General features: G+C 44.9%; 1 protein-coding gene across 2 annotated transcripts in view; it reads left to right on the forward strand.

Moving 5' to 3' along the window:
• rho-5 (rhomboid-5) overlaps positions 1-26,034 on the forward strand; it is a 109,363-nt gene that overhangs the window by 60,094 nt on the left and 23,235 nt on the right. For both annotated transcript variants that reach the window (XM_076185525.1, XM_076185527.1), the window contains exons 4-9: positions 15,246-15,368; positions 17,531-17,752; positions 18,147-18,221; positions 19,171-19,404; positions 23,107-23,253; positions 24,501-24,575. In XM_076185525.1, the coding sequence (XP_076041640.1) occupies positions 15,246-15,368; positions 17,531-17,752; positions 18,147-18,221; positions 19,171-19,404; positions 23,107-23,253; positions 24,501-24,575 (876 nt within the window). The remainder of the gene's footprint in view (positions 1-15,245; positions 15,369-17,530; positions 17,753-18,146; positions 18,222-19,170; positions 19,405-23,106; positions 23,254-24,500; positions 24,576-26,034) is intronic.

Consider the following 26,034-nt stretch of genomic DNA (forward strand, 5'->3'; position numbering starts at 1 on the left):
CAAATCGACTTTGGACCCAAGTCGACTTATCTAAAGAATGTCGTCGTGTTTTTTCTTATTCAGTCTGGGATTCTCAGGTTTGGTTGAATGACAGTCTTCGGGATGAGAAATAAAAGGGAAAATGACGAAGACCATTTTAATTCGATTTTTAAAAATCGCTAACAAAGTTAGCGTAAAAGTGAAGAAAACCGTCGACTTGGGTGAAACGGTCACTGACACGTAATAAGTTAGCGGTCACCAAAACCGGAACTATTAACCTACCACCATTAACACCACCACCTCCCATACACCACCTTAACCATTATTATTATTATTATTGTTGTTATTATTATCATTATAATTGTCATTATCATTATTATTATTATTATTTTTATTTTTATTATTATTATTAGTAGTAGTAGTAGTAGTAATGTGATTATTATATGCAAGGGCATGATAGTAGCACCACGTGGAAAAAATATAAATAAAAGACATCTAAGATTGAATTATCAATCCTGTTGGTACCGAGGGTCTGTCAGGGAAATTAATAGAATACTCTGACGGCAGAGAGAGTAAAAGGGAAAAGTGCCACCGGGCACGGAAGGAGTTGACCTCGTTGACGGATACCCTATCGACCTCGTTTACGGAGACTCTGTCGACCTCGTTTACGGAGACCCTGTCGACCTCGTTTACGGAGATCCTGTCGACCTCGTATACGGAGACCCTGTTGACTTCGTTTACGGAGACCCTGTTAATTTCGTTTACGGAGACCCTGTTGACCTTGTTTACGAAGACCCTGTCGACCTCGTTTACGGAGACCCTGTTGACCTTGTTTACGGAGATCCTGTTTTCCTCGAATACAGAGGCCCTGTTAATTTCCTTTACGGAGACCCTGTTAACCTCGTTGACACGAACGCCCTGTTGACCTCGTTTACGGAGATCCTGTTGACCTTGTTTACGGAGACCCTGTTTCCTTCATTTACAGGGGTCTTGTTAATTTCGTTTACGGAGACCCTGTTGACCTCGTTTACGGAGTCTCTGTTGACTTTGTTTACGGAGGCCCTGTTGACCTCGTTTACGAAGACCTTGTTGACCTTGTTCACGGAGGCCCTTTTGACCTCGCTTACGGAGGCCCTGTTGACCTCGGCGCCGAATCTAGAGAGATCTAAAGTCTCGTTGACACGGAGTTAGTTTGACAGTCGCTAGTGCTAATTGCAAGTTAACTTCCCAGGTAAGTAAGTGTTAACACTAGAATACATTGGAGGTCAGCTGACTAACTTCTTGTTGACACTGGAAGGATAGTTTACAACTCGCTAGTACTAGCGGTTAGTAAACTATCCCCTTATGTCAAAGAGGCCTAAAAGGGGTTTTCCTTAACTAGGTTAGAAAAAATCTTTGTAGGCGAGATGTCTTGGCGGTTAAGGCGATTTTAACCCATCTTGACCTCGTTTAATCGTGACCCATTGCCAACTGGTGACTTCTGCTATAATCCCTGAGAGTCGTAGCACAAAGGGCAAAGGTGGTGACCTCTGTGTCTTTCCTCTCTGTCTGTCTGTCTCTCTCTCTCTCTCTCTCTCTCTCTCTCTCTCTCTCTCTCTCTCTCTCTCTTCACTTTGAGGTGACTTTGCTCAGCGCATCTGGGAAAAGCAAGATTCACCTGTATGGCAACATCTCATTGCGTGGAAGTGTTGCCATACAAGTGAGTCACGATTTGCAGATTCTCCTACAGACATCCGCTAGAGAACCGCTGGTCAAGAAATCAAAGCAGTCATGGCGGATCTCCCGAGTTTGCTCAGCTTTTAAATAGTGCCCCCGTGAAAAAAATAATAGCAAATAAACAGGTAAATGAAAATATATAAAATCAAAACTATTCGAAAAAATTACAGTGCCCTTTTTCAAAAAACCTGATGATAATAGCGGTCATAATGGTAACATCAGCAATAACAACAGCAATGAAAATAATGATAATAATAATAATAATAACAATGATTAATAATAACAATAATATCAACAGTAACAACAATAACAATGATAATAACAAATCGAAACTCTCGGAGACCGCAAACCTTCCACACTGATAGTTTTGCACTTAGGATCTGCATAAAACAAACAAGTCTAGGGAATGTAACTTGCCAACGTTGGCGTAGAAAATACTTCAATTTTATTCTGTTCATTTATTTTTAATCTTTTTAATTCCATATTAATACACCATGTTTTTATTTTCATAAGTTCCTAACAGAAAAAAGTTTACGAATGATAACCCAACCATTTTTACCAGTGACGAAAACACGATAGCCATCCAGGTTTCTCTCTGTTGAACAAAATGGCTTTTCGGAAGGCCATAGTATAGATCAATGGTTCTTATGTTCCTTGTGGGCCATCGTGGTTCACAAAAAGTGCCACAAATAAAAAACTAGTGATAGTGGATGTACTAGGGCTCTGTCTACTAGTGACGGGATATCGGGGAAGCTGAAGAACAGCAGTACATAGGAACGGGGTACATAAGGAAAGAGGTCGAGAGGCCCTGGTATAGATGTAAAAGTACAGGGTCATCTTCCCCAACGTGTGGACCAATAGGCCGCACTTCATTGTAACCATCATACCACCTCCATAACATTTGTAACTACCACTACCACCACTGTAACATACAGGCCTGTGTTACTGGACTAGGTGACGTAGGGTGAGATTGCTGCTCGATTTGGCTTATGCGTTTTATTCTGGTTAAGATATGTGTGCGTCGGCCTACGGACTGACGTGGCGTGGTCCGACCGCGAAGGCCTAGCGACGAGCTACAGAACAGAGGTCAGACTGACTGACTGACTGAATGTCTGACTGCGATTGACTGATTAAATGATTGGCCTGCCAGCTGTTGTTGTTATTTTTGTATTTAGTCCCAGCGAGGCAGGCGGTATATATACCCAGGGACGAACTGACGCGTTGACCAGACGCGACCTAATTGGGATGACCCATCCTAGCCTTCGAGTGTTGAGTCAGGTCAGACTACCACACAACTCTATCATGCATCAGTTTGCACCTACTTGCATACTTGTGGGGTACATGTACACCACTACCACTATCACCACCGTTACCACTGCTATCGACACCATGGCAGCCATCACTGCTATCTCTGCTATCGAGGCCTCTTATCTCGTCGCCCTTGTCACTTCCGCACCAACGATAAAACTAGGCATTCCTCCCCTCACTTCCCCTCACCTCTCCACGCCTCCACCCTCCTCTCCTTCCCTCACCTCCCCTCGCTTCCCCTCGCTTCCACCCTCCTCTCCTTCCCTCACCTCCCCTCACCTCACATCACCTCGCCTCCACCCTCCTTCCTTCCCCTTCCCTCCTTCCCCTTCCCTCCTTCCTTCCCCTTCCCTCCTTCCTTCCCCTTCCCTCCTTCCTTCCCCTTGCCTCACTTCCCCTCACCTCACCTCTCCTCCCCTCACCTCTCCTCCACTCTCCTTCCCTCCCCCCCCTCACTTTCCCACACCTCACCTCACCTCCACCCTCCTCTCCTTCCTTCACCTTGCCTCACCTCACATCACCTTGCCTCCACCCTCCCCTCCTCCCCTCCTCCCCTCACCACCCTCCTCACCTCCCCTCACCTCCTCTCCTTCCCTACCCTTCCCTCACCTCCCCTCACCTCCCCTCACCTCCACCCTCCTCTCCTTCCCTACCCTTCTCTCACCTTCCCTCACCTCCCCTCACCTCCACCCTCCTCTCCTTCCCTACCCTTCCCTCACTTTTCCTCACCTCCCCTCACATCACCTCGCCTCACCCTCCTCACCTCCACCCTCCTCACCTCCACCCTCCTCACCTCCACCCTCCTCACCTCCACCCTCCTCACCTCCCCTCCACCCTCCTCACCTCCCCTCCACCCTCCTCACCTCCCCTCATCTCCAACCTCCTCACCTCCCCTCACCTCACCTCACCTCGCCTCCACCCTCCTTCCCTCCCCTTCCCTCACTTCCCCTCACCTCGCCTCCTCTCCTGCCCTCACCTCCACCCTCCTCTCCTTCTGTCACCTACAGTCATCTCACCTCGCCTCCACCCTCCTCCCCTTTCAACTCTTCTTTCCTCTCCTCACCTCTCCTCCCTTCAACTTTCCTCTCCCCTCCCCTCTCTTCTCATCCTTTATTTCCCTTCCCTTCCCCCTTCTCTCCTCGCTTCCCCATCCCCGTCTGTTCTTCTCCATTTCCCCTCTCCTTTACTCCTTCTCCCTCCCTTTCCCTCCCTTCCCTTTTGCCTCCTCGCTTTCCTTTCCTTCCTAACCTCTCCCTACCCTTCCCTCCCCCTCTTCTCCCCTCGTTTCCCCTTCTCTGTCTGTTCTTCCCCTCTTCTCTCCTTCCCTCCTCGCTTCCCCTTCCCTGTCTGTTTCTCCCCTCTTCTCTCCATCCCTCCTTGTTTCCCCTTCCCTGTCCTTTCTTCCCGTCTTCTCTCTCCTTCCGTCCTTCCCCTTCCCTTCCCCTCCCCTCCCCTTCCCCTCCTTTCCCCTCCCGTGCCCGCTTTGTATTGGGCGAGCTAATTTTACGTTCCTTAGTGGGTTCGCAAGAGATCTGTGCCGGGCACAAGAAATATTGCAATATATATCAAGCCTGACTGCAAATGAAGGGGAGGAGGGGAGCGGAGGGAGGGGGAGGGGGGAAGGTGATGGCGGCGGGAGATAGGGCCAAGGAGGGAAGATTTTTTTTTTTTTTTTTTTTTTTTTTTTTAAGTGACATGTCACTCCCACGGCCTTTGAGCCCGTGCATTGGTGTTTATGGAAGACACATCGTGCTGAGAGGAAGTGGGGTGGTGTAGCTTGTCAGAGGAGCATGGAAGGGGAGGGAAGGCAATGGAAAAGAGAGGCTACAGTTGTTAGAGCGGCGGCGGACGCTCTAGTAGCTGACGGAGGCCCTAGGGTCTTCGAAGACAATAGAAGCGGCTCACAAGAACTTCAGGGAGCGCCGGTGGTCCCGTCTGAGGAAAGAGGTGGAGGGGTAGCCTGAAGATCAGATTTTTCCACCCGTCTGGGAGTGGAGCGAGGGAGTACTAGTGTTTCATATGCTGTCACCCTCTTGCACCACTTCGCCCGTTGGGATCTCTGCCTCCAGACTGTGTGGCTGCGGTGCACAACTTTTAACCGTCGCCGTTACCGCGATCTCCTACCGTCACTTGACCTGTTACCACCACCGCTACCACAGTCATTATCACCACGGCCACCACCATAGTGCCTCTTCATTTATTTTTAATTTTAATTCTTATTTATATATAGATATATTATATATATATATATATATATATATATATATATATATATATATATATATATATATATATATATATATATATATATATTGATAGCGTAGTTGGTTAGTTATTACGGCACTTGTCATGTGATCGCTGAGTTCGAGTCCACGGCAGTACCACATTTCAATTTCTGCATGTGGCCCCATTGGGTCTCCCGATGTTGATGGCTTAGAATTAAAGTGCATTGTGGTTGGGGAATAGTAGTTAAAGCAGACACAATTCATTGATCCGTCTTTAGTCACTACTAGTATAACTACTAGTAATGGTACACCATGACGCTCCCGAAAGCTTCATGGGTGCGTACGAGCCTACGCCTGGAGACGCTTACCTACGGCCGGAGCCGTCACCACAGCGGTCGAAGTGGTAAAGCGGTTGACGATAGCTGTAGGCGTGATCGAGGTTGATAGATGAGGTGCCCACGCCCGGAGGCGCTGAGTAGCTGCGGCCGAAGCCGTCACCTTTGCCCTATGTGTATGCGCTTTGGGGACTGTTGAGGCAGGTAATAGACAGTCACTACCGGGAATCGGAGAGGAGTGCGGGATTCGAACCCAGAACCAAGCGAATATGGGACCTGCAACGCTTCCGAAGACGTCAACAGAGTAAAAGAGAATCAAATTATTAAATAAATTTTATTTTATTTATTAAATTTATTAAATAAATATTAAATAAATGATATATAAAAGTGAATCAATAAGCCCCAGGCATAGACATTGAACTTCCGGGAAGCTTTCGATGATTTTTGTATTCATTTATTCATCAGAGTAATTTTCTTTATCTGTTTGTTTGTTGTCTTTTAATTATTCATTTGTTTAATTGCTTATTATGAGGTGTGAAGAAGTCGTTAGATAGCGATAGGAATTAGTCATATAACCAAGCAGAAAGTTTTATTTGTGTTTGTGTGTCTTCGGATTACGTGCTGGACTCGTGGTCGACAGCTATTCCCCTTCCGGAAGAGAGCTCAGAGCTCGTATAACCGATCTATGGGTAATGCTGTGACCTTACACGTACACACACACCCAACTCTCCCCCCACGAGAGTTGGAGTAACGACTGGAAGCGCAGTGATACTGAAATTATTTCAGCCCTGGGCAGGATTCGAACCCGGACCGCCGTGTGTGTGTGTGTGTGTGTATCTTTCGAAATGAGAACGAAACCAACGCTCTTTTTCTTATGTGTAATTCACCACCATGGTCTTGGATCACGTGTTGGACTCGTGATCGACAATTATTAACCTCCCGGATGAGAGCTCAGAGCTTGTATGACCGATCTATGGGTAATGTGTGTGTTTGTGTGTGTGTGTGTGTGTGTGTGTGTGTGTGTGTGTGTGTGTGTGTGTGTGTCTCACCGAAGTAAATCTCGCTTAGATTCTGAATTGAATTTAATCCTAGAATGCAGACGCTTGAAATTCCAGTGTAGATGGACATTGTGGTTCCAGTCTTAGAGTGTGGACATTACTCTCCATTTCGAATTTCTGGAACGCTGAAGTCTCCAGTATTCGCAAGGAACAGTTCCTGGATTTGTCTTGGTGGAAGAAACGCTTCTGAAACCTCTGGAGACTTCAGCATCTGAACAAAGCTAATTCTCTCTCTCTCTCTCTCTCTCTCTCTATCACTCTACCTTCCTCTTTTCTCGTCTTTCTCTTCATCTTCCTCTTTCTCTATATTTCTCTCTTCCTCTCTTTCTCTCTTCCTCTCTCTCTTCCTCTCTCTTTCTCTCTTCCTCTCTCTTCCTCTCTTTCGCTCTTTCTCTTCCTCTCTCTCTCCCTCTCCCTCTCTTCTCTTTCTCTCTTCCTCTATTTCTCTCTTTCCCTTCTTCTCTTCTCTCTCTCCCTCTCTATTTCTCTCTCTCTCTTCGAGAGCAAGATGTACATTACATCAAAGTACAAATATACATTGCCCTGGCACAGCGTTTGCTCTCCAAGTACAAAAGAAAACGAAGAAAAAAAGAGAAAATCAAAACGAAAATACCTTTTCCGAATTTGCAAAGGAAACGGTGGAAGTTGTGTGTGTGTGTGTGTGTGTGTGTGTGTGTGTGTGTGTGTGTGTGTGCGTGCGTGTGTGCGTGTGTGTAATGATATGATTAGGAGCAAATTAAACTTAGAAACTCCTCCGTGAAACATATTGGAATGCAAACATCGCAGAGGTAATTGCTTGATTAGTTTGAATATTATTGCAGAACGAAGCTTGCTAATGCCCCAGGGAGGAAGATGGGAAGGAGGGAGGAGAAGAGGAGAGAGGAAGATGGGAGGGAGGAGAAGAGGAGAGAAGAAGATGGGAGGGAGGGAGGAGAAGAGGATAGAGGAAGATGGGAAGGGGGAAGTAGAAGAGGAGAGAGGAAGATGGGAGGAAGGGAGAAGAGGATAGAGGAAGATGGGAAGGAGGGAGGAGAAGAGGAGAGAGGAAGAAGAAGCAGTGGAGAGGAGGAGGAAGGAAGGGGTAGGAAGAAGAGCTGGAGGAGGAAGAGGAAGAGGAAGAAAGGTAATGGGCCAGAGAGGAAGATAGGAAGGAGGAAGGAGAAGAAGAGAGAGGAAGATAGGAAGGAGGGAGGAGAGGAGGAAGAATAGCTGGAGGAGGAAGAGGGAGAAAGATAATGGGCCAGAGAGGAAGATGGGAAGGCGGAAGGAGAAGAGGAGAGAGGAAGAAGAAGCAGTGGAGAGGAGGGGGAAGGAGGAGGAGGAGGAAGAAGAACTCGAGGAGGAAGATTGAGAATAGCAAATGGCCGAGAGAGGAAGATGAGGAGGAAGAAGGAGAAAAGGAGAGAGGAAGAGGAAGGGAAAGGAGGAAGAGGAAGAAGAAGTAATGGAGAGGAGGAGGAGGAGGAGGAGCAGGAGGTCGAGGAGGTTAAAGAAAGGGAAGAAAAATATTCAGTCTTGAAGATTCGGTCAGATAAACAACAAATCATTATATCGTGATGTTTGTCAGTGTTTTTTTGTTTGTTTGTTTGCGGTGCTTGTTTACAGTTTCATTGTCATTATTTCTATGCGTCCGACCTCGTTAGTGACCGGAAGGCCTCTTGTCAATGCCCTTTACCATTGTAAGGAAAAAATAAATAAATAAGAGGGTAGGGAGGAGGAGGAGGAGGAGGAGGAGGAGTGGGGAAGAAGGGGTATGGATTGGAGGAGGAAGAAGTAAGGAGGGATGAAGGAGGAGGGGAAGAAGGAGTTAATAAGAAGGTTGGAGGGGTTGATAAGGAGAAGGAGTGGAAAGAAGGGATTAATAAGGAGGAAGAGGAGGAAGGAGAGGTTGAAAAAGAGGAGGAAGAAGAAGATGGGGTTGATAAGGAGGAGGAGGAAAGGTTTGATAAGGAGGAGGAGGAAAGGTTTGATAAGGAGGAGGAGGAAGAAGGGTTTGATGAGGAGGAGGAAGAAGGGTTTGATAAGGAGGGGGAGGATGGAGGGGAAGAGGAGGCTGAGGAGGAGGAGGAAGAAGAGAAAGAAAAGGAGACAAAGCCTGAAAGGCGGCGAAGAGGAAGGAGGAGTGAGGTGTATATAGAAGAAGAAGAAGAAGAACCTAATTACCTCAATTAAAAGGAAGAGGAGGAGGAGGAGGAGGAACTGAAGAAGCGAGTGTGGAGGAGAGGAAGGGGAGGGGATGGGTGTGAGCGTGACAATGATTGGTGCCTCGAATTTCACTGACCCGCAACCCCGTTGTAACCGACAACGGTCCTCGTGTCCTGACACGGATCTTTCCGGGAAGAAACTTTGGAGGAGGAGTGAGGAGGAACAGTCGCCGGTTGATGGAAAGATTGATCTTCAACCCGGCCCTTTGATCGAGTGGTGGTGGAAGGGTTGCCACAGTATAATTAATATATATATATATATATATATATATATATATATATATATATATATATATTTATATATATTTTTATATATATATATATATATATATATGCGTAAGTTACCACTAGGAAAAGTAATCTAACGAAGCAGAGCGCTTTCGTATCATTACATCTTCAGTGCAGATACAAAGAAGGAATTATTACCTTCTTTGTATCTGCACTGAAGATGTAATTATACGAAAGCGCTGTGCTTCGTTAGTTTACTTTTCCTAGTGGTTACTTACGCATTTGTGAACACTCTCCTAGTGTTTTTATTGCATATACTGTATATATATATATATATATATATATATATATATATATATATATATGTATATGGAAATAAACTCATCTGCTGGGATTCGAACCCCGCCAGAGCGGAATGCTTCATATAAAGCGAGGACTGTACCGCCTGTACTACACTGACCCTTCAAAACAGAACAAATTAGTTCACGGACTAATCATTCCGCCGAGGGCACTCGTGTAGAACGTGATATGTACTATATTTCGTCAAATCCTTTATGCAGGCTAGTCTTCCGACAAGTGTTTGTGTCATTTTGACAATTGGATATATATATATATATATATATATATACATATATACATATATATATATATAATGTACACGCTCTAGACTTTTTTGGGGGGGAGGTAAATTAGGCGTTTTTGCAGGAGTTACGTGGCAGACGTTGTCACTGTCGTGCTACTCATGGAAGGGCTTGGGAGAGGAACATTGATACCGGACACCGCGTGACTGATGGAGGAGCCAATCAACTGTTCCTTGCTGTCCCTTCTTGTCACGAGGAAGAGAAGTCATTACAGCGCTGTGGAAAGACAAGGAAAAATAATTTTTTCTAGAATTTGTTTCAAAATTTTACTAATTTACTGGAGAGAAAAGTTTGAGGTCGTAGTGTGTGTGTGTGTGTGTGTGTGTGCGCGTATGTGTGTATGTGCAAATATGTATGTGTGCAAATATGTATGCATTTGGATATACGATGTGTGCGTATTATACATACCTGTGTGTGTGTGTGTGTGTGTGTGTGTGTGTGTGTGTGTGTGTGTGTGTGTACAAATATGTATGAATGTAAATATATGGATGTCTGTGTATTATACATACCTGTATGTGTATATATGCGTGTACAAATATGTATGTGGATATATGGATGTGTATTGTGTATTATACATACGTAAACATGTATGTGTGTATATACATTTAATATTATGAAGCTCTGTTTACATGGGCCATGGTATACGCGCCTGTCCTTCATATGCGGCCTGTGCGGCCAATGGCCATGGCCCAGGTGCCGAACGCGTGATGAATCTGGCGCCGTAGAAGGCGTCCTTGGCCACCAAGAACCTCGGCGCCAAGGCCTTGCATGGTCTCTGCTCCGGCCGCAGGTACTTCGTGGACTTCGGCCATAGCGCCGTCCAACCCTTTTACGACGTCCAGAAGAAAAAAAAAAAAAAAAAAAAGATTGAGACAGGGAACAACCCCTTTCAAGCGACGAAAGGTAACTGCGTCTACGCAGCTGAATAAAATCGCCTGGCGGCAACCAGAAGAAAGTCTCATAATACTTCATAACCCCCCACCCTTAGCCTCCCCCCGCGCTCTACCGAAAGCCTCCCGGATCCCCCCCCCCCTTCTCTCACCTCCCAGAACCGTCAGACCCTGTTCACACTAGCGGTTTGAATCGCACGGAAACCGCGGCGGTACCGCATAGTCCAGGAAAAACTGCGCGGTTGCATGTGAACGCCTCCAGCGACTTACATTGTAATTGAACCGCAGTGTCGCACGCAAAAGAACAGAATACTTTGGCGCCACAGAAGGGAGTCACGCACAGCTGAATAAAATATCCTGGCGTCAGCCAGAACGAATATATAAATCGTCAGTAACAGTGACAGGAGATCAGTTACCTACCCCTACCCCTGGTCTCTTGCCCCTGCACCCTGGCATTGTGATCAACCCCTGCCCCTGATTCCCTTGCCCCTTGCCCCTGATTCCCTTGCACTCCCCCCCCCCTCCCCGGCCCCAGAGTGTCCTGATCAATTGCGGGTCCCGAGTTCAACTCTCTGTAGAGGACAAGTTCCATTCTGCCCTTTATCCGTTTTCTTTAGCCGTTGCATAATCTCACCGTTTTCTTTTTTCTCTCTTCCTCCGTTCCTTTATCCCCGACTGTGTACCTTGTTTATTTGTGCTCTGATTTATGTTTTCTCTCTGTTCCAAATATGTTTGGATTCCACTTCTTAAGTCTTCTTCAGAGGTTCTTCCTTTACTCGCTGATTCTCGTTTCCCCATGCTACTCCTCCTCCTCCTCTTCATCGTCCTCCTCTTCCTCGTCCTCCTCCTCCTCCTCCTCCTCTTCCTCGTCCTCCTCCTCCTCCTCTTCCTCGTCCTCCTCCTCGTTTTTCATGTCATTTTGCGTATCGTCCTCATCTCCACATTCTCTGCCAGTTACCCTATCATCTCCCACCTCCTCTCCCTCACCTCCTCCTCTTTCTTCTTCCTCCCCTTCCCCTCCTCCCCCTCTTCCTCCCCTCCTCGTCTTTCATGTCATTTTAGGGATAGTCCTCATCTCCACATTCTCTGCCAGTTACCCTATCATCTCCCACCTCCTCTTCCTTTTCTCCTCCTCCTCCTCCTCCTTTTCTCCTCCTCCTCCTCTTCCCTTCCCCTCTTCCTCCCCTCCTCCTCCTCTTCCCCCTCCCTCCCCTCCTCCCCCTCCCCCTCTTCCTCCCCTCCTCCTCCTCCCGCCTGTCCGTCAGCGTCTCAATTCTAACCAGAACGACTTTTTCATGGATGGAACTTGTCTGGCTGTGTCCCGTATTGTCTCTCTCCCTGCTGTTGCAGGAATGCCCTACTTCATCTTTATTCTTGTATAAGAATTTCTAATCCTACTAATTTCTAATACCGGACAAACTTCGGGATATAACGGATCTGTCCGGTATTTCCATCGGATATAACGTACCCTCGGTTATAACGGACCCTCGGTTATAACGGATCTTCGGATATGACGACAGACCCCCGTTATATCGAGGGTTTGTTGTATAAGAATTGTCCTCAGTGTTCCAACTCCCCGCCACATTGATCAGGACAACCCCCCCCCCCTTGCGGTTTGTCCCCTTTTGTTACGTGTCATAAGGGGGGCGACTCTCATCTCCCGCGTCCCCCCACCTCTTTCTACCCCTCTCCCCTTCACTTCCCTCCTCCTCCCTCTCCCCGTTTCCCCCCTCTCTCCACCTTCCCCCCGCCCCACCGTCTTCCCTTCTCTGTACTCCGCCTCTTCCCCCTCCACCATCTCCCCCTCTCCTCTCCACCCTCTCCCCCTCCACCATCTCCCCCTCCACCATCTCCCCCTCTCCCCCTCCACCATCTCCCCCTCTCCCCCTCCACCATCTCCCCCTCTCCCCCTCCACCATCTCCCCCTCTCCCCCTCTACCATCTCCCTCTCTCCCCCTCCACCATCTCCCTCTCTCTCCCTTCCACCATCTCCCCCTCTCCCCCTCCACCATCTCCCCCTCTCTCCCTTCCACCATCTCCCCCTCTCCCCCTCCAACATCTCCCCCTCTCCCCTTCACTTTCTCCCCCTCCACCGTCTCCCATTCTCCTGTCTCCCCCTCCCCTTACCCCTAGTCTCTTTTCTCTCATTCCCCCCCCTCTCTTTCACTATTTAACCCGTTTCCTCTTTTCCTCGTATCTTCTCCCCCGTATCCCTCTTCTCTCTTTCCCCATCACCCTTTTCCCCCCTCTCGCCTCTCTTTTCTCGTCCCTCCTCTCTTCCTTTTCCCCCCTCTTTCCTTCTCCCCTCTTCCTTCCCCCCTTTCCCTCACCCCTCTCCCTTTTCCTTTTTTCCCCCTCTTTCCCTCTCCCTTCCCACTCTTCCCCCCTCTCTCTTTCCCCCTTTCCATTTCCCTTTCCCTCTCGTTTCCACCCTCTCTCCTCCCTGTCTCTATATATCTCTATCTCTCTCTCTCTCCCTTTTGTTCTTTATATTTCTCTCCTATTCCCCCTCTCCCTTCGTTTTCACTCCCTCCCTTTTCTCTCTTCCTCTCTCGATCTATGTGTCTATCCCTTCCTCCCTCACTCGTATTTCTTTTCCCGCAATCCCCCCTTCTTCCCTCCCTCCTCTCCTTCCTTCCCTCCCTCCCTCCCTCCCTCCCTCCCTCCCTCCCTCCCTCTCTCCCTCCTTTCCTCTCTCCCTCCCTCCCTCCTCTCCTTCCCTCCCTCCTTCCCTCCCTCCTTCCCCCCTTGCGTCCCCCTTCCCTTACCCCTTCTTCTCCCCTTTCTTCTCCCCCCTCCCTCCCCCCTCCTTCTTGTCCCCCGTGCTCAGCCTCCAGCTCGCGCCCGTTCTTCTTTAATCGTGTCTTGCGAGCGCGGCTTGACCTGCTGCGGCCGGAGGGGGTCCTCTGTCTTGAAGGCGATAGAGCGAACACCGCACGCCCGCACGCCCGTGTCTGGGGTCCTTGTGGCCCTCTCAGGCACCGTGGGCGGGGGCGGGGGGCGGGCGGGTGTCGCAGAGATGGATAAAATCGCCTGGCAGCGGGAATAGGACAGAAGAAGTGCCATCACTCAATTCGGAAGGGAGGACCTGCAGAATATGTTCATACATGCCACTGTTAAGCAGCCCTACATGATCAATATTATTGCGCAATATTCCGTACTGTACAATATTATTGTCGATATAAGGGTGGTACTGAAGGGGGACACTTGTTCGGCCTGTACATTTGGTGTCTTCAATACCATCCCTACACCGTCAATGATATTGCACAATACGGAATATTGCGCAATAATATTGATCGTGCAGGGCCAGCTTTAGGAGTGGCTAAAACTGATACAGTAAGGATTAGAATGTCCCCTACGGAGAGATCTCGTTGTCATGGCAATTGAGAGAACCCTCTTACATACGCTCTCTCTTTCTATCTATCTATCTATCTCGTAATTTCACGACCATGCACATGCACACACACACTGGCTTGTTGGTGTAGTGGAACTGACTTAGCCTGCTAACCAAGCGGTCTTGGGTGAGCCCCTCCTCCCATTCTGGCTGAAAAGTGTCACAATACTGCAATTCATATTCGCTCCCTTGCGCAAGGAATTGATGTGTGTGTGTGTGTGTGTGTGTGTGTGTGTGTGTGTGTGTGTGTGTGTGTTTCTCCCACTCTCCTCCTTTCTCATTCCTCTCTATCCTTTCTGTCTTCTCTCTCTTCTCTCTCTCTCTCTCTCTCTCTCTCTCTCTCTCTCTCTCTCTCTCTCTCTCTCTCTCTCTCTCTCTCTCTCTCTCTCTCTCACTCTCCCTCACTCTCTCCTCTCTCTCTCTCTCTCTCTCTCTCTCTCTCTCTCTCTCTCTCTCTCTCTCTCTCTCTCTCTCTGTATGTGTTTCTCTCTCTCCCCTCTCCTTCTTTCTCACTCCTTTCTGTCTCCTCTCGTTCCTCTCTCTCTCTTTCTCTCTATGTGTGTGTGTGTGTGTGTGTGTTTTCTTTCCCCACACTTTCTTTGGCACATTTTCCCACCCATATCGCCACAAGAAGTGACTTATTTCACCTCGTGATGGATAGGGTAAGATGTAAGTGTTTCAGGTCTTGGAAGGTTCACTGCAGGACCACTAGACTATCCCTTTTCGGGACCATGATGGTTGGTGCAATGTCGAATGTCGAGTGAATGGTCGAGCATAATGGAATGTCTGTGGTTTAGAATAGAAACTGAAACAGGTGGAATCAGCTCATACAGATCAAGTACTAATCAGCAAAACGTACACAGGCCACGAAATCTGCAAAGACGATCACAAGACCCATCTAGTAAATAAATGATATCACCGAAGTAGTTTCAACTGGGTGTTGTCTGTAGCAATTCTGTCCACCACCATTCAATCCGTTGGGGTCGCCGAATTTATGAAGCGGCCTTGCTGTGAATGTGCTGTGTCTTGCGACATTGCTTCTGACTCAGAGCAGTGGACAGGATGCAGGGATGACCCGTCATCCAGGAGGTGCCAAGATAAGAGGGAGGGAGGAGGGTGGAGGGGAGTGGAATATATAGGAAATGGAATGGGTGGGAGTGGTTTCTATGTCTTTTTCTTTTTGGCTACCCCCCGTGTAGGGGGAAAAAGCCTTTGGTATATGTATGTATGTATTTTATTTATTTATTTTACTTATTTTTTGTTCCAGATCCCTGACCCCTTGAGTGTGGCTAGCGACACTGTAGATGGCACCTCGTGGCCACGACCGCCCCGCCGCAGCAAAGACTCCGTAGCTAAGATGACTTGGGATGGGGTGTCCTACGTAGTCGCCGTGAGTATTGTGTTGTCACCGTAGCCCATCATTCATCTGAACTCTGCGGAGACTTCCAAGTAGTTTTACAGATACAGCACTACCTCTCATTAATGGACGTTAATTAGCTGTGTCTGCGGTGTTTTCCCTGTGTTTTCGGTGGTTTTGGTGCTGTTGTTTAGTGCATTCAATCACTGTGCCCCCCAAAATCCACTCCAAATCAACGGATTATTCACATCAACGGATACCGTTACCCCCCTTTTAGTCCGTTAATGAGAGGTAGTATTGCACCCAACCCGCCTTCATTATGTTCTTATCCTGACATTTTATCCTTTGCTACTGTCCTTGTATACCTACCCTTCATAAGAAAAAGTCATCCATTTGAGTAGTTAATCTCTCAATTCTCCAATATGCCCCACAGAAATTGACTGAGATACTTCGTTGAATGTTTTCTCTAGATTCTCTAGTGTAGATTTGTTTGTAGTCTTCATTAGATTTGGAGACGCTGAGACAAACGAAGTCGTGGATTGTTTTCTTTAATCTCTCCGTCTAGACTGATCTACATCCCAAATCATTACACGAGGAAAACATTGGCGGTTGCCAATGGTGCTATTTTACATACCAATTGAAATGGTGGCTGTTGCCACTATAGACACTCGGTATTCATGCGTAGGTTTTATATATGTACAATCATGGAACACAGAAAATTATATCGGTCGTATGACGACTTGCAGTTGGCAATGGCGGCTGCAGGTGTCCTTTCGCGCTCAGCCGAATGACCGCGGATGAGGTCCAACACAATAGGAGGTCCCGCGGGAGTTTTCTGGAGAGGTCGTGATCTGACATCCTGTAGCTAAAATGCGTGCGTGTGCACGCTGGACATCTAAGGGACTGAATATTTCATTCAATCATTTTGCAAAACTAGATCTAGATCTAATTCACCCAACTTTTTTGTGGTGCATCAGTCATTCTTGGGTAAAGCTTAATAAGTTCAACATTCATGATTTTCCAGTTCTAAAGCCAAACTAATTTTCCATCAAAATGCTAATCTTTTCAAGGTATTTGACCCATCCATATTTCACAATTCTTGCACATAATTTCACTGTTGCGTTCTTCAGTGACAATGGTCTATAGTTTACTGGTGTCTCCAATAGTCCCTTGGATACAAAAGGAACATCTGTTGATACCATACCAACAAATCCTCTCTGTCCATTTTTTCTATCTATACATATACAAGACTTTCCTTTTCTAAATCCAGTTTGGTTGTTAACCAAGATTCCTTTCTCCTCCAGATTTTTTACCCATCTATCTTTTCCAGTTATTGTACTGGTGAAGGGCACTTATCTATAATTTATCAGTATCTCCCTGTTTACCTACACCTTTGAATATTGGTACCACATTTGCAAATTTCCAGTCTAATGGTACCTTCCCTTCTTCCAGTGAACATTTAGTCAGTTGATGTACTTTATCAACTAAATGTTATCGATACTCTCAATACCCAGTTGAGATTCTTTCTGGTCTCGAGACCTTTCTCATCTCGAATTTCTCGAGTAACAACATACTTCACTTACTTCCATTGTTATGATGTTTATAACATCTGCATTTTCTCCACCTTTTTCTCCCTCAAACTCCTCTTCCTTATTGAACAGTATGTGTTGGCTGTCAAAGAGTAGATATTTATGTATGTGTGATTCACCATGGTCTTGGATCAAGTGTTGGATTTATGATTGACAGTTATTACGCTCTTGTATGTGTGTGTGTGAGACAATTGCTCAATCTTTCACATTACTGTAGGATGATCCAGTAGCGGATAAATGTTATTTATTCCTTTGTGAAGTAATGCAGTCTTTCCTTCATTTTTCTCCTTGCTGTCTTTGGTAGTGTATAGATCTTTTATTCCAAAGAAGATACACCTACTGCTCATTATATGTACTTGTTAAAAAAATATATATATATATATATATATATATATTTATATATATAATATATATATATATATATTTATATATATACACTCCAGTAGTTGAAGGTTAGAAAGTCATTTTATGGTTTGTCTTGTCATGGCATATTCATTCCTCTTTTGTATACATTTCCAAGCTTCAGCCATATGAAATGGGTATTCTTAGATAATATTTCCATAGGAGATCAAGTTTAACTGATTTTTATTTATATTTCCTCAACAGACGGTAGCTAAGCGTCGAGCTAAGAGCCAGATCTCAGGCACAGCAGGAGGAAGATCGAAGAGCCGGAGCTATGCCCCTTCCTCCATGTCTGCTGCCGATGATGTCTTTGACGAGCCTGATGTATCCCCCACCACCACCGCCACCACAACCACCACAACCACCACCACGAGAGCATTGCCCAGTACAGCAGATTACCAGGCTTCAGAGTCTCTATCAGATGAGGTTAGTGGCACTTTGGATGATGGGGAGCCCTCGGAGCTAAATAAAGTTTCTGGTTATTAGCCGGAAGAAAATCCTTAATACAGTAAACCCTCGGTATAACAGATATGGGGACAGGGGTCTGTCATTTTATCCGAAGATCCATTATAACCGAGGATCTCTCACTATAATGGATGAAAATCCGTTATAGGAAGGGTTTGTCCGGTCAGATTTTTTGTCTGTTAAATCTGCTACCTGGTATATAAATTTTTTTCAAGATATTTGATGCATGTACAACTTAGTAACTTAGTAAAATCATCTGGTATCAGCCAGAATGAAATTTCTAAGTGAGACAAAATTTTGCATTCTTATGTTTTATACTTTAGAATTTCCAGTGAAATGATATTTTCATCTACAGGTGTTCTTTGACTGTCGGGGTACATCCAGCCCTGTGACGGAGAAAGGAGTTACCGCGTATGATACGTCTAAAGAGGTGAGTATTATGAGTACTGTATGTTGTCAGTTTAGTTCCGTGTTTCCCAACCTGGGGGTGCTGAAATCAATTATAGGGGCTGCTGGGAAGTGAACCATGTGAACACTTGACTTTATCCTTCTAGTAATAATATATTAGTCAGGGGGTGCTGGACTGTTTAGACATGACTACAAGGGACGCTAGAGTCAGAAATGGTTGGGAAATGCTGGTTTAGTTAATCCTACAATCCCAAGGTATCCAGTAACAGCAACAAAATTGAGTCTATAAATCACTCCAAGATGGAATTTTTTATTTTTGTCACTATTTGTCATCAGTTTAGAAAGGCTGCCATTAAGTCTGAAAGTTTGTACTGCTGTTGCACTCATTTTACCAGTCAGTATATATAATTATTTCATGTCATTAGTTCTTATATATTGCCATTGTTTAGTTTGTTTAGTTTGTATAGTTTACAGATGTCTGAGAACTCTACATCAAATCTACCCACCCTTTACATCATATTGCTTAAGTATAGTTCACCAAATCCAATTAGAAAACAACTCTAGCAACATTCTACTTAACCACCTACAATAACCAAGCACCACACTGTAATATAAAAAAGTGCAGTACACATATTATAAAACACTCCTTGATAGACCATAAGATTGTATACAGGTACTTTACTATACTTTCACATAAATTAACCAAATTGAGAAATCACTTCCAAGAAAAGCAAAAATTGCACTGGCCTGCCTATGTGCAGGAAACTACCCCACACTGAAACAGTATCAGCACAGGATTAGCCTGGCAATAAATGCCAATTGCTCTAAATACAGCCACCACAGAAGACATAGAGTATATCATATTACACTGTCCTATACTCATTCATTCAATACAACTTCAAAAAATCTTTTCACCAGGCAGTAGATTGATTGATTCTTGCCATACTGACTTTTCACTTTTATTTTTACAGATTGGAGGGCATTATCACAGTGGAGTGCAAGAATGGCAGCGGCAATCCACCTCTCACATAGACGACTCAGTGGATGCAGCGGGTAGAGCAGATACGAGGGTGGGGCGGTCTCGTATCTGGACAAGAATTCTAGATCGCTGTTTTGATAACTCCGATAGGCGGCAATATGGCATGGGGCTGGTGGGACGTATGTTCAGGAGGTCACTCAAGCAGTCTGTCTTAAGGAAAAAAGAGGTGAGGTAGTAGCAAGGATTATGTGCGATTGAAAAGTAACTGCTTAGTGTCCCTTACATTTTTTCAGGTCTTGTTTGAAGCTTCTGTGTAATCCTATGATTTGCTTCTGTGACCAGTGTTTTCTTATATTTGATTAAAAGTTTCTCTTCAGAACTTTAAACCAGTTGCCCTCTTTTTATTTACACTTGCATTTGAAGCTGCACTCTTACATATATTTGCAGTAAAAATTTTCATTACAGTATAGTTAGTTAGTTAGTTAAGGTTTATTCAACAAAATAAAATACAATGTGTATAATAACATAAGAAAAGGTTTATTTGAAATGTAATGCTAGCAAGATTTTTTTTATGTACAGTGGCCGCAAAGGAAAAGTTCCCACTAGGTTCTTTGGGATAAAAAAAACACAAAAGTACAAGTTACATTTGTTTTATTGCATCCTTATGTTTACTCCTAGTACTTAGACATGTTTCCTTTTGTTTTCAACACCTGTTCAAGCCTTTTAGGCATCGAAATGGCTAGGTTTTCGAAGTAGGAAGCATCCATCATGACCCACAACTTCTGCAAGGTAGCCTTCAGGCTGGTGATCGAGGTGGGGGGGCGACTTTTCCACTTCATTTTTCATTTAGTTCCAGATATTTTTGATCGGGTTTAGATTGGGGGAATTACCAGTCCAATCCAAAACATCAATACAGTGAGACCTCTCATTAATGGAGGTTAATTAGCTGCGTTTGCGGTGTTTTCGCTGTGTTTTTGTGTTTTGGAGTGGTTTTTGGGTGGCATAGTGATTGCACACACTAAACAGCAGCACCAAAAACACCGCAGACACAGCTAATCATTGTCTGTTGATGAGAGGTCTCACTGTATTATTATCTGCCAGGAACTTTTTCACAGCTTTTGACTTATGGGCAGGGGCACCATCATGCATAAAAAAATCACACTCATGAATTTCCCACATAAGCATCAAGTGATCTTTCAGTACATGAATATAATTACTTGCCCTCATTGTTACGTTCTTGGGGAGGAAATACAGTCCACCCCTGCCCTTTTTCCCACTGAAGCACCCCCAAACCATCACACTATCCGGGTGTTTCACAATCTTCACGGTGTACCGTGGGTCGTACCTGGACACACCACTAGGCCTCCTCACCACTCTGGCACCCCCCTTGACAAGTCGGAAGGTGCTCTCATCACTCTACATCACATTCTTCCACTGCTCCTGGGTCCAGTCTTTATATTTCTTTGCAAATAGCATCCTCTTCTTCTTCATGGTCTCTGTCAACAGCGGTTTCTTGGCGATGTTGGATTGTTCGAATAGCAACATTTTTCAGCAGCTCAGGGTGCTTATTTTTTAACTCGGTTGCTGTTATCAAAGTATTTTTCCCTACTTCTCACTTTAAGATGTTATCTCTCTTTGGAGAAGTCTTTCTTTGGCCCCCAGAGCCTGCTTTCCTTGGTGGGACGGTGCCAACAGGGAGTGCAGCAGCAGCATGTTTCAGCTTGTAGATAGTCCTTCTGCTTACGTTCAGCTCGCTGGCTACATGTATCATAGGCACTCCCCTGAGTGCATGGGTCTTCTCCATAGTGAGCTTTATACATCCCATTGTGATCAGCTGGAGTCGTTTGGTAGAACTTCAAATTTGATTAAAGTCTGTGAGAAGTGTGAGCAAGAAGCAGAGGATCACATATCCTCTCTCACTGGGCTCTGGGAGCAGATTGAGGCGTCCCGCTGGTGTGAGCCATGTCACTCCAAGCTTCTCCCACTATTTGTATGGTGGGAATGCAGTGGAAAAGTACCCTACAAATCTCGTAGGAACATTTCACTTGCGTTTTTCATGGGAACATTTCTTTTGCGGGCACTGTATATTTAAAGTTGTCAAGCAAGCAAGGAAGAATGAAGGCAAGATAGGTATGGAGTAGGAGAGTAGTTGTGAATGCATGATAAATTGACACAACTCAAAGGGATTTCTTCCTGTCTGTTCCTTAAATTCTTGAGTGAATGAGGGGGGAAGTTTGCCATGTAATGAAGTGGTCAGGTTGCCATGGATGCTTCAGACCCGGCACTTTCATTCATAAGGAACCGAGATAAAGGTACAACAAAATAGTGTTTGATAGGTGTGGGATGGACAAAGGGTGGGTGTCTTGGCTTGCCATCCCCTTATATGAATCCTGGAGTGGAGAAGTAAAGTAATAGTCAAACAGACTGATAGACTTAAAAAGCCACAAAATCCCTGGGTCCAGACAAAATTTCTCTGAGAGTGCTCAAAGAAAGTAAATTTGAAATCTGTGACCAGTTAATGGAAATATTTAACAAGTCTGTAGGCACTGGTTTTGTGCCTATTGCTTGGGGGCAGGCAAATGTTCCTGTTTTCAAAAAAGGAGATAAATCATTTATATGCATCTACAAGAAGAGATCTGAAAAGAATAGCTTCCCACACAGAGTGCTGGATATCTGGAATAACTTAGATAAAGAAACAGTGTTTGTAAATACTACTCAAGATTTTAAGAAAAAAATTGACACTAAAAGATACAAAGACGGGTCACCACGAGTATAGCTCCCTTCCCGTATAATACAGCTAGGTAAATGCAGGTCAGTCAATTTTACATCAGTTATAGGTAAAATGTTTGAATCATTAATAGTTAATAGAATCAGAGATCACATTAAGAGATATAATTTGATTTATGACTTACAGTAGGCTATGGGTTCTCCAATTAGTAAGTCACATGTGACTAATCTATCTTTTTACAAGGTGCCGCACCAGAGATTACTAAATAAAGTCAAAGCCCATGGCATAGGAGGAAAATGTTTGAATGGATTAGTGATGGAAAAGATCGGGTCACCATAAATGGTGTAAAATCCAAATGGGGAAGTGTTTCTAGTGGAGCTCCACAGGGATCAGTTTTGGGTCTCTTATTGTTCATCATGTATATAAACAACTTGGGCAATGGGATTGATAGTGATATTAGTAAGTTTGCAGACAACACTAGAATAGGATGCCTAATTAAGTAAGGAGAAGGCATTGAGATTCTTCAGGAAGATCTTAACTAAATGTTCACATGGTCAGTTAAATGACAAATAGGCTTAGATATCTCAAAATGCAGCATGTTAAATGTAAGGTTACACAACCCCAAAAGCAGATATAGCTTAGATAACGCATTTTTAAAGAAAACAGAGTGTGAGAGAGACTTAGGAGATCTAGTGAGTCCCAACCCTAAATCCAGGAAACAGTGCATTAGCACCAGGAATAGAGTTAGGCATCTTAATTTACACTCTCTGGAAAGATGCATAGTGCAGGGTGATCTAATAGAGGTGTTCAAGTGGATCAAGGACTTTAACAAGGGTGACACAAACAAGGTCATCATATTAAGACAACAAGGCAGGACTTGTAGTAATGGATTTAAGTTAGACAAATTTAGATTTAAGAAATAGGCAAGAACTGGTTTACTAATAGGGTGGTCAATGAAGGGAACAGACTTAGTAACCATGTAGTGAGCACTGAAACTATCAGTTGTTTTAAAAAACAGACATCTTTATGGATGGGGATGACAGGTAGTAATAGACATGGGACTGCCTAGTGTAGGCCTCCTAGTCTCTTTCAATCTCCTTCATTCTTATGTTTCTCTATGGGGGAAAGAATCATTTGGTACATGTATGTATCTGTAAATTTTTTAGCAGTTCATCAATTAATAGAAGTTCTATTCAACAGGTGAAAGCACAGCTAGATGAAATAGAAGATTATCGGCCCTATTTCACGTGGTGGGTAACAACTGTACAGGTTTTCATCACCATTCTTACCATCATGTGCTACGGTTTTGCTCCAGTCGGATTCTCACTCAGACAACAGTCAGGACAGGTATGGTTTTTCAACTTTCAATTGTATCACTTCATTCCAGTTTTTACACATTCTGAGAGCTGTATGGAATGTAGCGAAAGAGATGAGAGAAGTGGAAGTATTTCTACAAAGACCACCACATCTAGGTACCCATCTTTGGTTCTGGTGTGAATGGAAGGACATAGAAAATTGACCCATTGTTATTTGCAGATGACACTGCATTTGTGGCTGATTCTGAGTGTAGAATGAAGCACTTGGTGACTGAGTTTGGGAGGGTATGTGTCACCCCACTGTCACCCCCGTCTCCTCTGTCTATAAGTTTTCATAATTCTCTAGAGTTGTTCTTGCAATTGGTTCTTAAGGCCCCTTGCCTTTTTCCTTCTGTAGCTTGAGGGGTGAATAAAAATGAGGGTGTATTTTAAAGATGCTTCTTGATCTTGGTATGTACACCCCGAGAGTCCCACTCGGAACCCTCTACATTATGTCAAGCCACCTTCGTTCTGACATCACTCTTTCATTCATCCAATAGTCTTTTACTTCTCAAACAAGTGCCACACCTTAAGGGCGTGACTTTTCCTCTCTGCGCCAATAATTTTCTCCTCCACCTTTTTCTCCAATCAGAGAGGCTGTTATACTGTTTCAAATGATACCACCACGTAAGCATTATGTTGCAATGGAAATGGCTTGTACGCTTATAATTTTTGCTTCCTAAGCGATATTACACAGTCACCTCCGTTTAACAACAATATTGCAAAACCCAGGCGACACTCTCCTTCAACCTGTAACTCAGCATTTTGTTACATGTATATACAAGGCGTGAGTCTGACTCAGCTATTCCCTGTTGCCTGTCAGCCGTTGTTTTCATAACAACTGATCTTGGATTAGCATTCGTTCTCCATCTACATCTCCATCTACCTACTTTTCTACTTTCATCTATACTTCCATCTACCGGCCTCTTACAGTGAGAGAAGAAAGGTACGAGTGAATGTAGGCAAAAGTGAAGTGATCAGATGTATAAGGAATGATGACTGTGGCAGGTTGAATGTGAATGTGGAGCGTAAAAGGTGGGCCATCACTTGCCGGTGTTTGTTGTTGATTTCGCAGAAGATCAAGAGCAAAAACAAATATTAGATGAATGCCTCATTGACCCATCAAGTAACCAGAATATTTTCTTCAGTTGACCAAAAACTGCATAGTGAAAAGAGAAAAATATAAGAGGATTTTCATCCAAAGCAGAATGAATACTTAACTTCCTCTCATATTTGCAGGTGTTAATGCCCAGTCTCTCAATTCAAACTGTGGATTATTGGGAACCTTCAAATTTCTGGATAGGACCTAGAGCAGTAAGTATCTTGGGCTAATCTTTCTACTTTATCTCTGCCACACAATAAGTGTATTAAGAAAATTATTTCTGTGACCTTTGGTTGATAGTTTAACTTCCTAGTTGGCAGAAAATACGATGTTTAAGAACACCCATCTATCAGAGACCAGATGATTATGCAATTGTGTCCCCTTGAGGTACTATATTATCACCAGTGTTTGTTTGAATAACCTCCTTAACCCAAACTCAAAGCATAACATCAGAGCTCTTACACATCCAGATAACCTAACCAACATAGCCCATCCCAGCAACAACAAAACGGCTGCCAAAAACATACAAGAATATCATGATAAGCTAGAACTGTAGTTGAGATGAATCAGAATGGCAGCTTTACCTCAAAAATCTTCAATGATATTACTTACTCCAGGCAACCATACATAAAGAATACATACATATGTATATACATATGTTTATACATATATACATACGCACACACACACACACACACACACACACACACACACACGGCCCGGTGGCGGATTGGTAAGGCACTGGCCTCACAAGCCGGAGAACCGGGGTTCGATTCCCCGGCCGGGCGGAGACAAGTTGGGTTTGTCTCCTTTCACGTGTAGCCCCTGTTCACCTAGCAGCGAGTAGGTACGGGACGTTAGTCAAGGAGTTGTGACCTTGCATTCCCGGTGTGTGGAGTGTGAGTGGTCTCAGACCTACCCAGAGATCTGCTAATAATGAGCTCTGAGCTCACTGCCGTAGGGTGGTGTCTGGCTGTCTCGAAAAGAGGCTGCAGCAGATCCGAGGTGAATACACACACACACACACACACACACACACACACACACACACACACACACACACACACACACACACAACAAAATAATGTGCGCAAAAACCATTCATGAGTTTAAGAGCAAACTAGACACTGCAAGATACAAAGGCGGGACACCACGAGCATAGCTCACCTTCCTGCAAAATACATACATACATATACCAAAGGCTTTTTCCCCCTTACACGGGGGGTAGCCAAAAAGAAAAAGGCATAGAAACCACTTCCACCCATTCCATTTCCTACATATTCCACTCCCCTCCACCCTCCTCCCTCCCTCTCATCTTGCCACCTCCTGGATGATGGGTCATCCCTGCATCCTGTCCACTGCCCTGGGTCACAAGCAGTGTCGCAAGACACAGCACATCCACAGCAAGGCCGCTTCATAAATTCAGCGACCCCCCCTCTCCGTCCCCTCAAGCAGAAAAGGAGAAGACAGGGAGAAATCCCTTTGGGCTGCATCAAATTTTTACTCATACATACTTCCTCATCCCACATCCCCCACCCACTCCCCCTCATGCATCACATCATCATCATCCATACACAACCATTCTCCATTCACTCCTATCTTCTGTCCTCTCCCGTCCTTCCTCAACAGACATTCCTCTCTTTTGTAATGCCCCTTTCACCCCATCCATCC

Source organism: Oratosquilla oratoria, chromosome 5 (genome assembly GCF_046742065.1).
Source record: "Oratosquilla oratoria isolate Oo_2021 chromosome 5, ASM4674206v1, whole genome shotgun sequence".
NCBI classification, from domain to species: domain Eukaryota; kingdom Metazoa; phylum Arthropoda; class Malacostraca; order Stomatopoda; family Squillidae; genus Oratosquilla; species Oratosquilla oratoria.